Raw genomic sequence first — 16647 nt, 5'->3', positions numbered from 1 at the left:
GCATCATGTGTAATAGAAGTGTCCTATATTAAGCAGTTCATCATTGGTCTGTGTATTGGAATGAAGAACTTGCTCAATAAATATTTGGGCAACACCAAGTGATGAGGGAAGGATTAGTATTTCAGAATGTTGGCAATGGGTCCAGAGACAAATTAATTGAAGTTTGTTAGTGTAGTCATTTCCTATTCCTGCTGTAACAAATTACCACAAATGTAGTAGGTTAAAAAAAAATACAGATTTATCATTTTACAGTTCTTTAGTTCACTAGTGCACTAGACTAGCACTGGTCTTACTAGGTTAAAATCAAGCTGTGGCAGGGCTGGGGTCCTTCTAGAGGCTTAAGGAGAGGATCCTATTCCTTGCCTTTTGCAGCTTCTAGAGACTGCCTAAATTCCTTGGCTCCTGGCATCCTTCCTCCTTCAAAGCCTGCAATGTAGCATCTCTCTGACACTGCTTCTTCTTTTTTTTTTTTTTTAAAGAATTTATTTATTTATTTGTTAGCACAAGCAGGGGGAATGGCAGGCAGGGGGAGAAGCAGGCTCCTGCTGAGCAAGGAGCCCAATGCAGGACTGGATCCCAGGGCCCTGGGATCATGACCCGAGCCGAAGGTAGATGCTTAACCAACTGAGCCACCCAGGCGTCCCTGTGACCCTGCTTCTGTTGTCCTATCTCTTCTCTGACACTCTCTTTTGCCTCCCTCTTCCACATTTTAAGACCCTTGTGATTATATTGAGCCAACATGGATAATCTCTGCAACTCCAGATCCTAATTTAATCACACATGTGAAGTTCCTTTGGACATGTGAGGTAACCCAGTCACAGGTCCTGAAGATCAGGACAGACATCCTTGGGCACTACTATCTTGCCTACCACAGGCAGGTTCAGGCACAGCCCAATTTCTAAAAAATGTGGAGACACTGCTCCAGTGAACTCTCCTTTTCAAAAAATACCTGAGTGTGGTATCTTTTGATTCCTAGGTCTATTTGGGTTGAATAAATTTGCTGAGTAACAGAAAGGTATAATTGCTGGTAAGTGATAAAAGAGGAAGTTGATGCGAAAGCACAATTTTAGAATGACTTGTAGTATATCAGACTTATTTTCATAATTAGACTTTTTTTCTAAGGCGTCTCTGATGCTTTGCTGGGGGCTGTACTAGTCTTAGATAAAACCCCTACATTTAACTGATGAAGAAACTTCTAATCTGAGAGCAGAAGTAAGTATATCCTTCCAATAAGGTATCCTTATGATATGCTTAGAACTAGCTAGACCTTTACAAAAGTACTCGATCTTGTTTCAGGATCTTTAACTTGGAAGAATGTGGAAATCTTGAGGAAATTTTAAATGATAATAGCAAATATTTCTTGAAAACCAAATCTGTGTCCAGGCATTATTCTAAATGCTTTACAGTCATTATGTTGTTTATTCCTCACAGTAGCTCTGCAAATAGGTAGTTGCATTCTAAGACGCAGGACTCTCCGTTTTAAGTGATTTAAAAAAAGAGAGAGCGAGCGAGCGAGTGTGTTGGGAGAGGATGCTGGCGTAGGTAGCCAAATTGCCAGAATGCTGCGGCCAGAGCGAACGTCAGAAGACTAGAACATGGGGTCCTGAGTGGTATCAGGGTACTCTGACCTCTTTGGTTCTGTTTGTAGGTTGATTTTATTCTTGCTAGAGAATCTGTTCCTAGAATGTAAAATCTGTTCGTAGAGGTGGATCTCCAGTGACAAGTATAGTAGGTGTTTAGGTGTTTAGTTGATATATATTGAATAAATGACCTCCTTTTCTGCAGAACAGGGTCGGGTGGAGGGTGGGGGTGCTGCTCGCCCTTACTATTCGTTGTTTAGAGAACAGTGGAAGCAGCTTTTCCTCACCAGTTCCATTTTAATGAATCCCAGTGAAGCACTCTGGCTACATTATGCACTCTCTGTTAGTAGGGGATTTTTGATTGGCAGCCTCCACAAGAACCACATGGTTTGAAGGAGCCCTGCCCCCAGCAAGAGGTGCTGCTCTGGGCAAACAACACAAATGGCCACAATATTTCATCTTAAAAGGTGTAGAAATAGAGGGGCTCAGAAAGGTAGACAAATTGGCCAAGGTCACAGATAGGAACTGGTAAAGCCCAGATTAAAACCTCATTTTAATGACTCTGGCTTATGTTCTTTGCACTTTGCCAGCATATCACAATAATAGGAGCTCAGTGAAGTGGAGGCTGGAAATGGAGTAGGGTAGCATGGCAAGATGGTGCTCTTTCTTCAGGGGATGCTCGATCACATAAAACTTCTCGAATGTGGTATTGGTGTTCACAGATGCTGAGCTGCCCTGAGAACCTCTTAAGTAACACCAGATAGGAGGTATAAAAAGCCAGAAAAAAATTGTTTTACTTCCTGAGTTATTTTGCAAAGACCAATGTGAAGAATGAAATGTTTTCAGTTATTAAGTCATTTAAGTAAAAGTGGGGTTTTTTTGAGGTGTGGCTATTGTGGTCTTTTCCATTATTCTTTTTTTAATGTGTAAGAATAAAAATAACTGTCCTCAAGAATCACTGAATGTGAATTAGATTATGCTTGTTTGCAAACATTCCTTGACTAATTGTAATCATTTTTCCTAAGTGGTACAAATAAGAGAATTTTATTAAGAAGGAAATTGTCATGAGTCTTCTTTGAAGAAAGGCATATAAGCTCATATTGCTTCTGCCCTTGGCTCACTGCAAAAGGAGAAGTACATTTAGTACCTGAGGTTGGAAAGCTACTTTCAAATGTTGCCGGAAACAGAGTGCCCTCAGTTACGTCTTCTAGGAATGTATTTGACTATCATGTGTTTGTAGGACGGAGCCTTGGAGTCTATTTCTGTAACATGTGAAAGAAATTAGTCTGTATTTGGTAATATACCAAATGTACTAGCTAGAAAAATTGGTTTCAGCTCTTTAAAAATAAGTCTTCATAGTCTACATGTCTTACATATAATAGATGCTCATTTCTTTTAATCTGATAAAAATGAAACTTTGCACAAAGTGAAATTCATCATAAATACTAAAAAAAGGAGCCTAATTGGATAAAATTGTCAGTGAATTTTGGGCATTTTTTTTTTAAACAATACCAGCAACTAATTTTCAACTCCTTTTTATTTCTTTCTTTCTTTCTTTTTTAAAGATTTTATTTATTTATTTGACAGAGAGAGACACAGCGAGAGAGGGAATACAAGCAGGGGGAATGGGAGAGGGAGAAGCAGGCTTCCTGCGGAGCAGGGAGCCCCATGCGGGGCTCGATCCCAGGACCCTGGGATCATGACCTGAGCCGAAGGCAGACGCTTAACAACTGAGCCACCCAGGTGCCCCTTTCAACTCCTTTTTAAACAGTTAATTCTTTCAGTGGCTTAGTTGTCAGCCTTTCCTTTGCCTTCACTTCATTAAGGAGTGGGATTGAGAGAAGTTCATATGGTGGGCCGTGGACAGTATGTAGTTTGAAAAAGCTTCCCATAGAGAGTTACTGCATGTGGCTGGGTACTTTTTTCCCCATTGATTTGACAGTAATAAGTTTTTGTGACCAGGAGAATATTCAGTCACAATTTGCTTGACCTAATCACTTCTCACCATAATTTATGAAATAACTAAGAAATGCAATGTCAGACCTTTGTATATTGCTTATGACCTCATATATTGTTTTGTATATTGCTAGTCTAGAAAACAAAATGACCTTTGTTTTTACTGTCATTATTACTATGGCGTTATTTCTGTTTTCATATTTTTATTTCTTTATTTCTAAACAGGCAGAGCTCAGGGAGGGACTTCTAAAAATTTGGCCACTTGTAGCCTAATTAGAACACAAACTAAAAACACTTAAGAACAAATTTAATCATTAAACTTATAATTATTTTTTCCTGAATATGTTTTTAGTTTTCTAGAGATTTTGCAGGCAGTTGTTTTCTCTTTTGCAAGTAAACAAAACTCTTTTTGATACGGCATTGTATCCTTTAGAGCTATGAAATATATAAAACATTTGCATACTTTTTTTTAGTATTTCAGTTTTCTCTGCGAATGTCCATGTTTTTCTATGACTAGCTTTCTTCCTAGAAATCCTAGAAATCCCTAGTTGGCTGCGGTCTTACTTTATTCTGGCATCATTGTTGTCTCCCGTAATCTGAACGCTTAGGTTTGCTAGTGTCATATTAAGTGGCTAGCTATCTGTCCTGGGTCCTCTGTGTCTACACAAGCTCCCTGAGACATCTGTGGCCCTGGATGGATGCCAACGGCAAAACTGATTTGTATGCTTTTCTCCAGGGGAACTGGAGATCTACTCTGAGGTTTGGGAGTATGAGGGAGGGGTTAATTGCAGTTCTTGGCACCAATTTACCCTCATGCTGCTAAAACATAAATCTGGATGGTACCAAGTCTAGTGGCTGACTAGACTTGGCTTACCGCAAGTCTGTCACTATCACCAGACTTAATGACTTTGGGTGGTGGGCGACTTCCCAGACTCCTGAATTAGATGTTCCTCCTTTGTGCTCCCATAGAAACTCTCCCCCAATATCATACCTCAGACCATACTGATTTCTCTTTGCCTTACAATCAGATGATTGATGAACAATCAGTTTCCACAAAAGTCTGACCACGTAAGTCTTTGGAATGTCCAATTGAGGAAATCTAAATAATGTATATTTTTTCTTTTTTGAGAAGAGATCATTCAGGTCATCATGATCTAAGGCCAAAAATCAAAACAAAACAAAAAAAGACTTGCTTGGATTGACTGAATTATAATTATTATAAATATGGAAAATGAACCAGACCATGAAAATGTGGAACAGAGCCTCAGTGCCAAGACTACTGAAGAAGAGCTGAATAAGTCTTTCAATCTTGAAGCTTCACTTTCAAAATTCTCTTACATAGATCTGGACAAGGAACTGGAGTTCAAAAATGATCTGGTAAAAATGCAGCTTTTGTTAAGATGGTTAGAGCTATGACCTAAAGACTCAATCTGTCATTTTTGCATGAATTAATAGAAGTCTGTGTGCAGTTTTATGGGATAATATCACTCTTCATTTGTGTATGTCATTACCATTTATGAAGCACTTTAACGTACGTTCTCATCTGAGCCTCACATACTCTGATAATCCATTTTAAAGAGGAAGAAGCCAAAGTGCAGCTGGCTATGTTAAATGATGCTCAAGATCATAGAGCTAGTGCTAGGTTTAGAAATCTTGTGCAGTGATTCTTAAAAAATATTTTATTTATTCTTTGAAAGTAGGCTCCACACCCGGCATGGGGCGCGAACTCATGACCCCAAGATCAAGTCGCATGCTCTACTGACTGAGCCAGTGAGGCGTCCCATGTGCAGTGATTTTTTTTTCCCATTGATTTGATAGTAATAAATTTTTGTGACCAGGAGGATATTTAATCACAATTTGCTTGACCTAATCACTTCTCACCGTAATTTATGAAATAACTAAGAAATGCAACGTCAGACCTTTGTATATTGCTTATGACCTCGTATATTGTTTTGTATACTGCTTTCTACACTTAGAAAATTGGGGCTTGTCATGAGACATGCTGTGTTGTCCTGTTTAGAATGCACATGTCAGAGTTCATGAACAAAAGCTTTCTAGACAGGGCTGTCAAGATGGTGCCGTCAGTGTATATTTGTCTTTGATAATCAATGAATATGTGGATAGGATAAGAAACAATTCTGTAGTCTTTTGACCTGATCCTTACTACCATGGATCATCGAGTTGGCTCTCTGCATGATCAGTTTGGTGATATGTTTGTCTCTTAATTGGTAATGGTTCTAATAAATTTAAACACCCTCACAATATTCTAAGAGGGAAAGCAGCGTTATATGAAAATAATTTCTTTTCTCTATTTAGATTGATGACAAAGAGTTTGATATTCCTCAAGTTGATACTCCTCCAACACTGGAAAGCATACTCAATGAGGTAAGTGTATATTAATGATCACGGTCATTTTATGGAATTGATTTTAATGCTTTTGGGTTAATTATAGCGTATGTATCTAGATCTGCACCGTCCAGTATGGGAGCCACTAGTCACATGTGGCAATTTTAATGTAAATTAATAATAGTTAAGTAAAGATTAAAATTTCAGTCTCTCAGTTGTACAGGTGCATTTTAAGTTCTCAGGTGAAATGCGGCCAGTGGCTAGTCCAGTGGATAGCACAGGTGCAGAGTATTTCCATTGTTGCAGAAAGTACCTTTGGACAGCACTCATCTAGGCTGTGAACTTCTCAAGGGCGGAAGCCATGTGTTGTTCATGTCTGTGCCCAGTACAATGCCTTATACTTGGTAGATTTGAGAAAACATTTTAGTAAGCAAGTTGAAATATTAAATTCACGTCACTTTTGAGATTTGTATTATGTTTCAATAATGTCATCTCTACCAGTGATACTCAGATAGCTCATCCTCTGATACTAGAGAGCAGCTGCAACCTTGAAATGCACCTCATCATCCTTCTGTGTAAAGGGAAAACCTCCACAGGGTATCTTATGAGTACCATCTTTGTTAAAAAGTTTCTCAGAGTTTTGAAATGATGTTATTCTTTTCTGAATTAGCAGGTCAGAAAGGCTTTATAAAGGAATTTTGTGGAAGTAACATGTTGGTGAAGTATGGGAGCTTTTATGTACCTGGCATCTGCTGACAATTCTTCAACTCAGTCTTCTTGATCTTTTAAAAATTTGCTTAAGACTCCTTTTGGAAGTTTTAGCTTCAAATTTGAGAAAGATTTTTAAATGCGTGAATCTGTTTTGGATCCATAGTTTTCTAAAAGATAATGATGCAGAGGTTCTCCAAAAGAAATGCCCGCTGAATGAGTTGGGTCTTGGTCTTTATTACTTTTACCCCTATACTTTGGGGGTTGTAGCCAACACTTTATAGGATGCAAACTACTTCTCTTTGTGAATTGTATCTTTTACTATTCTTGTATGACTTTGATTTCTGTTTTTATATCCATTTGATGTTGCTGTTACTTTTAATATATTTTAACTTAGAAAATGTGTGATCTGTGTTAAGATGTAGCATTTTAAATTTTGACACAGAAGGCTTTGGTCAATGAAAGAATAACTGGTTACAGTGATACTTATTTACTGCTTTCTAATAGAGAAGAAATCTTTCATTTAGAGATGAAGAGATTAATTTTAGTCAGTTTTGTTAATGTCTTAATCATATCCTCATTTCAATTATTTTACTAAGTGTGAAATAAAAGTAAGCTTAGAAGGTTGTATATAAAGCCATATTTGAACATATTTGTATAAAAATGGCAAAGGGCCCCTGGGTGGCTCAGTCAGTTGAGCATCTGACTCTTGATTTCAGCTCAGGTCATGATCTAAGGTTCATGGGATCCAGCCCTGCTTGGGCTCCACGCTCAGCGGGCAGTTTGCTTGAGATTTTCCCTCTCCCTTTACCCCTCCCTCCAACCCCCCCCAAATAAATAAATAAATCTTCAAAAAAAATGGCAAAGAAAGTGGTCATATGAATGAAACTAGTTCATAGTGAAGAAAAACCATCTTTGCACAATTTAGTTATCTATGAGTAATAGTAAGTATGGTCATTAGTGGTTTACTGAGAAGATAATAATAATTCTATCTGAGAAGATAATACCATCCTCACTAGTAATTTGCATGTCTCACATATTTGCTCATAGTGTTAGATGCTGGGATTATAAAATGCTGTATGACTGTCTCTGACTTTGAGAGAGAAATAGGACTGGACATTGGCCAGCCTTCCCATCTCCAAGGAGCTAGGCAGGTGGATAAGTGAAAGCAAAAATGAAATTTAAGTTGTAGAACCGTATGAAGGCTATTGGGGGAAAAGTATTAAAATGATTTTAAAAAAGAAAAAAACAATGGAAAGGGCAGAAGTACAAAATGTGAATAAGCACTTGTTCCGGGATATGTGGGTGCACATATCGTATAATGTTCATTAATAGGAATCTGCCGAGAGGTTGGGAAGAAATGGACATCCAAGATGTTTTATAGACTGGAAAGCTAGAGATTACGGAGACATCATGAATCTCAGAATTTAGGGCATGAAATAATGGCAATAGGCCTTGTCCTTGTCTGAAACTGTGCTACCTCTGAGGTTTTTAATTGTGAAGTTCCATTCTCTAACCATATTCACCCCCTTGCCTCCCATTTTCTTACTTCCTTAAACCTGTTCTTTGACCTAATCAAGACCGAGTGTCTTGTTTCTTCCTAGTCTCCCAGTCTGGGTAGTTCCTGCTTCACTTCATTTCTACTGTGCAGCCAGATACTTATTTTGAACTTTTTACTCAAGTGTAGCATACATAGAGGAAAAGTACACAAATTGTGTGTAGCTTGGTGAATTTTCACAAACTGAATGCACTGTGCAACCAGAATCCATATGAAGAAATAAAACATTACTAATATCCCAGAACTTCTTCGTGTGCCCCTTTAGTACCTAACCCCAGGATAATCACAATCCTAACTTCTACTAGCATTGATCAGCTTTCTTGCTTTGAACTTCATATAAATGGAATGATAGAGTATGTACTTTTGTGTGTCTGACTTGTTTACCTCAATATTATGTTTTTAGATTCATTCATATTTTTGTATGTAATTGTTCATTCCCATACATAAAAAAACTTTTTTTAAAATTATTTATTTATTTATTTTTAAAGATTTTATTTATTTATTTGACAGAGACCGAGACAGCGAGAGCAGGAACACAAGCGGGGGAGTGGGACAGGGAGAAGCAGGCTTCCTGCTGAGCAGGGAGCCCGATGTGGGACTCGATCCCAGGACTCTGGGATCATGACCTGAGCCGAAGGCAGCCGCTTAACTACTGAGCCACCCAGGCACCCAAAAACTTTTTTTTTTTTAAAGATTTTATTTATTTGTCAGAGAGAGAGAGCACAAGCAGGGGGAGCGACAGGCAGAGCAGGCAGAGGGAGACGCAGGCTTCCTGCTGAGCAGGGGGCCTGATGCAGGGCTCAATCCCAGGACCCTGGGATCATGACCTGAGCTGAAGGCAGCCACTTAACCAGCTGAGCCACCCAGGCATCCCCCCATACATAAAATTCTTTATGTGTATACCATTATTTATTCATTTTACTTTTGATGGGCATTTGTGTAATTTCCAATTTCTGATTACTATGAAAAGTTGCTGTGAGGGGTGCCTGGGTGGCTCAGTCGTTAAGCGTCTGCCTTCGGCTCAGGTCATGATCCCAGGGTCCTGGGATCAAGCCCTGCATCGGGCTCCCTGCTCCGTGGGAAGCCTGCTTCTCCCTCTCCCACTCCCCCTGCTTGTGTTCCTTCTTTCACTGTGTTTCTCTCTGTCAAATAAATAAAAATCTTGAAAAAAAAAGTTGCTGTGAATATTCTTATTCACATCTATATATGTATGCATATACATATACACACACACATTTCTGTTGGTTTTATACTTGGAATAGGAGTAGAATTGCTAGGTCATGAGATACGGGTATGTTCAGCCTTAGTAGATACTGCCACAGGTTTTTTAACGTGGTCAGAATAATACATACTTCCAGCAGCCCAATATGGGAGTTCTGAATACCATATGCTCATCAACTTTTGAATTTTCTCCTTTTCACTTTATCCATTCAGTTCTTATAGGTGTGTAGTGATACCACATCATAGTTTAATCTGAATTTCCCTGAAAACTGATGAAATTGGGTGCCTTGACATAGGGTTGGGCCATTTGGATGTCTCTTCCGTGAATTGCCTTTTCATGTCTTTTGCTCACTTTTTTAAAAAAACTTATTTATGGGAATTCTTTATATGTGATGTATATAAACCCCCTTTTTTTTTTTTTTTTAAGATTTTATTTATTTATTTGACAGAGAGAGACACAGCGAGAGAGGGAACACAAGCAGGGGGAGTGGGAGAGGGAGAAGCAGGCTTCCCGCTGAGCAGAGAGCCTGATGTGAGGCTCGATCCCAGGACCCTGGGATCATGACCTGAGCCGAAGGCAGACGCTTAACGACTGAGCCACCCAGGCGCCCTAAACCCTTTATTAGATATATGTATTGCAAATATCTTCTTCCATTCTGTGGGTTACTTTTTCACTCTATTAATGGTTTATTTTGATGAGCAGAAGTTCTTAATGTAGTTCAGCTTATTTTGTTTTTCCATTATGGTTAGTTTTTTTGTGTGTCTTATTTTAAGAAAATTTTGAAAATTCCAAGGTCATGATGATGCTATCTTATTTTGTTTTAAAATCTTTCTTTTTTCTGCCTTTCAAACTTAGATCTGCAATTCATTTGGATTTTTTTGTATATGATGGTGTGAGGTATGAGCCAGCACCATTTACTGAAAAAAAAAAAAAAGTGATGTCACTTTTGTTTTAAATCAGGTGATGATATATGTGTGGGTCTGATTCCATTGGTCTTTCTACACTTGCTCCAATATCACATTCCAATGTTTGATATAATGGGTTTTGATATCTAATAGTCTCAGATCTTTGTTGTTGCTCTTCAAGATTGCCTTGGTTATTCCTGGTCTTTTGCATTTCCATGTAAGTTTTAGAATCACTTTATTAGTTTACATACAATGACACATACACACACTGAAATTTGATAGGATTATGTAGATTTTACATATCAGTGCAGGAAAATTGATATCTCTGCTGTGTAGATAGTAATTTTAAATTCAGCCTTATTGATAGGCTTCAATTCTCTTCTTTCCTTCACTTTTTCTTTCATGTATTCTGTAAGCCCTCAACCCTGGCTTAGTTTAACTGATCTGTTTTCTTTAATTACATCCCAAGGCTGCTTAAGAAAATCAAATAAGATTCTGATTGGCCCTCTTGCTTAAGCCCTTGGTGCTGCAGTTCTGATTTCTAGATTATTTCCTTTCCCTTTTCCCTACAGTAGTTGTTCCACTCTACAGCTCTCAAGAGACAATCTCTCCTTGTTAATTCTAGCCTTTTTCTTAGCAGACGTGTGTGTGTAGATACCTGAAAAGCAGTTGGAAATACGGGCCTAAACCTCAAGAGAAATGTTGATACTGAAGTTTGGAGTCATTAGCATGACATGGGACTTGAAGCTATAGGTATGGATTAGCTCCATATAGGAAGTTTATGAACTTGGAAGAGACGAGAGCTAAGAATATAATTCCAGGGAATAGCATCAATCAGAGGTTGGGCTGAGGAGAAAATAGAGAACATGACTAGTAGAAGAGGCCTCATAAGTTGGGAGGAGTAGCAGGAAAGAGATGTACTGGAAACCAAGGGAAGAGAAAGTTTCAAGACTTAGGGAATGGTCAGTAGTGTTAAATGATGCCGAGAGGACAAGGGCGTGCTGACTGAAGATAGGCCAGTGGATTTGGCTAGTACCTTCAGCAGAGGTGGTAGTCAGTAGCTAGCAATGGTGGAGAGTACAGATAATGAGTTGAAATTGCTCTCATATAGGCATCGATGGAAATGGTAAGGCAGAATGCAGTCCAACCGAAAGAGGAGTATGCTCAGAGCATTTTTCTTTAATGTCTGTTGCTCGGAATCACCCTGTTCAAAGCTAAACTCCTCATTCTGCTTTATCTGCCATTCTGCTTTCTTAGCTCACAAGTATCATCTTTTGCCTGGTTGTTCAAGCTAGAAACCTTGAAATCCTCTTTGATTTTTCCCTTACCTCCCCACCTCCCAGCCCCCACCTTTTAAATGGTAACCAGGGACCTTGGGTTTTCTCATAATGTCTCTTTCATTTTTCCTTCTCTTGACCTCTTCTGCCACATCCCTAGCCTCCACTCTCCTCTTTTTCCTTGACAATGCCTTATCTTCTTAATGGTTCTTAATAGTTTCCTTGCCTCAGTCTCCCCCAGTACCCTCACCCATCTTCCTACTGCCCCATTTATCCTTGTAAAAGGTGGTTCCCATCATGTGTGTCTACTTCTTAAACATCTTAGTTGCCTTCCTGCTGTCTACTATATATAGTACCCTAGTTCATTAAAAGTGATACATGTCTGGCATTGAACTGGGCACTAGGGAATATAGTGGTAGACAAGGAGGACATGGGCCCTGCTGTCACCTGGCTTAATGGAATATAAGGCTTTTTACAGTTTGGGTCCCAGCTGATCTTTCTAGGATCACCTCTAACTCCTGCTCATATATTTGAGGACTATGTCCTTTTCCATGAGCAAAATCCATTTTATGAAATCACTGTGCAGATGCTCTTTCAAGCCCAGGATGCCTTTCTTCTGTTTGTCTATTTCTCACGGCATACTTTTGTAGTAAGGTGGTATTTGTTTTCTTCTAATTAGCCACTGGCTGTTAGTTAACTCGTAAAGCATCTATAGAGGTTTGAATTTTAAAAAGTATTCTGCTAACAATAATTTGCATAACTGCTTCTTCCTGCTACAAGGAAGAAATTTTTGGAGTGAACTCTTTATAGAGACAAAGATCTATCTAGATTAATTTTCTCTTCTATGCCTCTCTGATCAATAATAATGCATGGAAAAGAGATAAAAAAGCAGAAATAAGCACGAGTGTTTTCGAGAAACACGTTAATGCCTGTCTGCCTTATAGGGTATTTGGAATTGTGAATTTATTGATCCATATTCTTCCAATTTAGACTGATGATGAAGATGAGTCTTTTGTTCTTGAGGATCCTACACTGTTAAACATTGATACTATTGATTCTCACTCCTATGATACTTCGTCTGTGGCAAGTTCAGATAGTGGTGACAGGACCAACTTAAAAAGGTAAGTATTCACTTAAATCACACTTGCATATGGTTGCAGTATTGATCATTTAAAATGTAAATATGTCTTTATGCTACAGTGTGGTCTGCTGAAGCCCTGCATAGGGAATAGAAGGCCCACTTGGGTGGAAATAATATGCTTATTAGATCCTAAAGATTTGGGCACTGTTGAGGGGAGAAGCTAAAAAGGTGGATGCCATGGGGCACCTGGGTGGCTCAGTTGGTTAAGCGACTGCCTTCGGCTCAGGTCATGATCCTGGAGTCCCTGGATCGAGTCCCGCATCGGGCTCCCTGCTCGGCAGGCAGTCTGCTTCTCCCTCTGACCCTCCCCCCCTCATGTGCTCTCTCTCTCATTCTCTCTCTCTCAAATAAATAAAGTCTTTAAAAAAAAATAAATAAAAATAAAAAGGTGGAGGGTGCCTGGGTGGCTCAGTTGGTTAAGCGACTGCCTTCGGCTCAGGTCATGATCCTGGAGTCCTGGGATCGAGTCCCACATCAGGCTCCCTGCTTAGCAGAGAGTCTGCTTCTCCCTCTGACCCTCCCCCGTCTCATGCTCTCTCTATCTCATTCTCTCTCTCAAATAAATAAATAAAATCTTTAAAAAATAAAAAAAATTTAAAAAAAATAAAAAGGTGGATGCCATGACCACTGTCCTCTGCACCCCCAGTAGGAAGCCCTAATAGCAGCCAGGGGCCCCCCGGAAGCAGTAGAGCCCTAGGAGGGAGCACGAGTCCAATTTGGCACAAATTGGACTCGTGGTAGAGTCCAATTGGTAGTGGACTCGTGGACTGTGGTAGAAACATGGAGTTTGTTCACCTCGCCACCCTTATGCTCTCTGCACTCCCCATCCCCTTCCTCCCACTCTCTAAGGTCAGATCCAGCATTCCTTCATTCCCTTGGAATGGGTTCAGAGAAGAATCACAAAATGATTAAAGATTTGGGAAAAGGACTTCTAACCCTAAATAACTTCATTTTGGCTGCTTTTCACCTCCCAAATTCTTGGAGAGCACATGAAAAGGAAAGCGAAGTGGAGGAAGCGTAATGTAAATACTTTATTGAATTCATGTGTAACTTTAATGTTGATAAAGTCATGTGTATTTTTTCTTTCTTAAATTTTGCCTGTATTAGTGCTGTCTTCTTTAGCATGTCAAGTCTTGTGGGATAGGGACCATTGCTGGATATATTAACCTGTTCATCACTATCTCCTACAAGTAGATAAATATGTTTTTTCCCTCAGCTTTATTGAGATATAACTGACATATAACATTAGGCAAATGTAATGTGTACAGTGTGATTCTTTGATACACTATTTATTGTGAAATCATTACCACAATAGGGTTAGTTAACACCTTCATCACCTCACATAATTACCATTTCTGTTTTGGTAAGAACATTTAAGATCTACTCTTTTAGTAACTTTCAAGTGTATAACACATTATTGTCAGCTATAGTCCTCATGCTGTACATTAGATCCCCAGAACTTATTCATCCTACAAGTTGAAGTTTGTACTCTTTGACCAACATCTCCACATTTCCCTCACTCCTCAGCCCCTGATAGTACTGTTCTTTAGTCTTTTTTTAAATTCCACATGTAAGTTAGATCATAGAGTATTTGTCTTTTTCTGTGTGACTTACTTCATGTAGCATAATGCCCTCAAGGTCCATTCATGTTGTCACAAATGGCAGGATTTCCTTCTTTATCATGGCTCAATAATACTCCTGTGTGTGTGTGTGTGTGTGTGACCTCTTACCTTTACCCATTTGAAGATATTTCCATTATCTTGGCTATTGTGAATAATGTTGTAATGAACGTGGCAGTGCTGATATCTCTTTGAGATAGTGATTTTGTTTTCTTTGGATATATACCCAGAAGTGGGATTGTTGGATCATATGGTAGTTCTATTTTTAATATTTGGGGGGGACTTCCATACTGTTTTCCACAGTGGCTGCACCAGTTTATATTCCCACCCACCAGTGCACAGGGATTCCCTTTTCTCCACATCCTCACCAACACTTGTCATCTCTTGGCTTTTTTTTTTTTTTTTTTTTTTTAAGATTTTACCTATTCATTTGAGAGAGAGAGTGAGAAAGAGAGAGAGAGCGAGAGAGAGCATGAGTGGGGGCAGGGAGAGGGAGAAGCAGACTCCCTGCTGAGCAAGGAGCCCAATGCAGGGCTCGATCCCAGGACCCTGGGATCATGACGTGAGCCGAAGGCAGACGCCCAACTGACTGAGCCACCCAGGCGCCCCTCTTGTCTTTTTGATAATAGCCATTCCAATAGGCGATATCTCGTTGTGGTTTTGATTTGCATTTCCCTGGTGATTAGTGATGCTAAACAGTTTTCCATGTACTTATTGGCCATGTGTATGTCCTCTTTGGAAAAATGTTCAGATCCTCTGCGTATTTTTTACTCAAATTGTTTGGTTTTTTTTTTTTTTTTTTTTTTTTTTTTGCTATTGAGACAGTAGTCTCCCTTTTCCACAGGGGATACATTCCAAGACCTCCAGTGGATGCATAAGACTTGCAGATAGTACTGAATCCTATATAAACTATGTTTTTTCCTGTATATACCTACAATAAAGTTTAATTTATAAATTAGGTAGGTAAGAGATTAACAACAACAATAATAAAATAGAACAATTATAGGAATATACTATAATAGAAGTTATGTGAAAGTGGTCTCTCAAATATTTTATTGTACTATACCTACCCTTCTTATAATGTCTTGAGATAATAAAATGCCTATGTGATGAGATGAAGTTAAGTGAATGACATATGCATGACACTGAGTTAGGCTACACTATTGACCTCCTGACAGTACCTCAGAAGGAGGATCATCTGCTTCTGGATTGTGGTTGACCACAAGTAACTGAAACCATGCAGATAAGGGAGGATTGCTGTATTTTTTGGATATTAACCCCTTATCAGATAAACAGTTTACAAATATTTTCTACTATCCCATAGGTTGTCTTTTCATTTTGTTGATTTTCTTTTGTTGTGCAAAAGTTTTTTAGTTTGATATAGTCTAATTTATTTATACTTGCTTTTGTTACTTGTGCTTTTGATGACCTATACAAAAAATCCATTGCCACGACCAATGTCAAGGAGCTTTTTCCCTGTGTTTTCTTCTAGGAGTTCTATGGCTTAGGTCTTATAGTTAAGTCTTTAATCCATCTAATCCCTATAATTTTTGTGAGCGGTGTAAGATAAGGGTACAGTTTCATCTGCATGTGATTATCCAGTTTTCCCAACACCACTTTATTAGAGACTGTATTCTCTCCCCATTGAGTGCTTTTGATTTCATTGTCAGATATTAGTTGAGTGTATATGCAACTGTTTATTTCTGGGCTCTCAGTTTTGTTCCACTGGTCTCTCTGTCAGTGTTTATGCCAGTACCATACTGATTTTTGTTTTGTTTTTTTGTTTCATACTGTTGATTACAGCTTTGTAATATAGTTTGAAATCAGAAAGTGTGATGCCTCCAGCTTTGTTCTTCTTTCTCAAGATTGCTTTGGCTAATTGGGGTCAGTTGTGTTTCTAAACACTAACAATGAAATATCTGAAAAAGGAATAAAATAATTTATAGTAGCATCCAAAACGATGAAATACTTACGAATAAGTTTAACCCAGGAAGTGAAAGAGCTGTACGCTGGAAATTATAAGACATTGATGAAAGATATTGGGGACACAAATAAATGGAAAAATATCCCACGTTCATGGATTAATATTGTTAAAATGTCCATACTCCCCCAAACCATCTGTAGATTCAGTGCAGTCTCTATCAAAATCCCAATGGGATTTTTCACAAAAGTAGAAAATCCTAAAATTTGTATGGAACCATGATAACTTAAATGATTTTGACCATCTGGTCTCTACCTGCTTCAAAGATATGATGTCTTTTAATGAATCAGTCACAGGAATAAAAGGCACAACATAAGGAATACAATCAGTGATACTGTAATAGTGATGTAACGG

General features: G+C 38.7%; 1 protein-coding gene across 7 annotated transcripts in view; it reads left to right on the top strand.

The window, feature by feature from the left end:
- Positions 1–16647, top strand: part of VPS8 (VPS8 subunit of CORVET complex) — a 346107-nt gene that overhangs the window by 103678 nt on the left and 225782 nt on the right. For 6 of the 7 annotated variants that reach the window (XM_078068205.1, XM_078068209.1, XM_078068208.1 and 3 more), the window contains 3 exons: positions 4669–4913; positions 5853–5921; positions 12543–12673. In XM_078068205.1, coding sequence (XP_077924331.1) covers positions 4761–4913; positions 5853–5921; positions 12543–12673 — 353 coding nt within the window. In that variant the 5' untranslated portion in view covers positions 4669–4760. Of the gene's footprint in view, positions 1–3301; positions 3324–4668; positions 4914–5852; positions 5922–12542; positions 12674–16647 lie in introns of those variants that run through there. The other variant, XM_078068206.1, reaches the window with a different exon arrangement.

Source organism: Halichoerus grypus, chromosome 1 (assembly GCF_964656455.1).
Source record: "Halichoerus grypus chromosome 1, mHalGry1.hap1.1, whole genome shotgun sequence".
In the NCBI taxonomy this organism is placed as follows: domain Eukaryota; kingdom Metazoa; phylum Chordata; class Mammalia; order Carnivora; family Phocidae; genus Halichoerus; species Halichoerus grypus.
The sequence above is the reverse complement of the archived record's forward strand: the minus strand, read 5'-3'. Positions and strand labels throughout refer to the sequence as shown.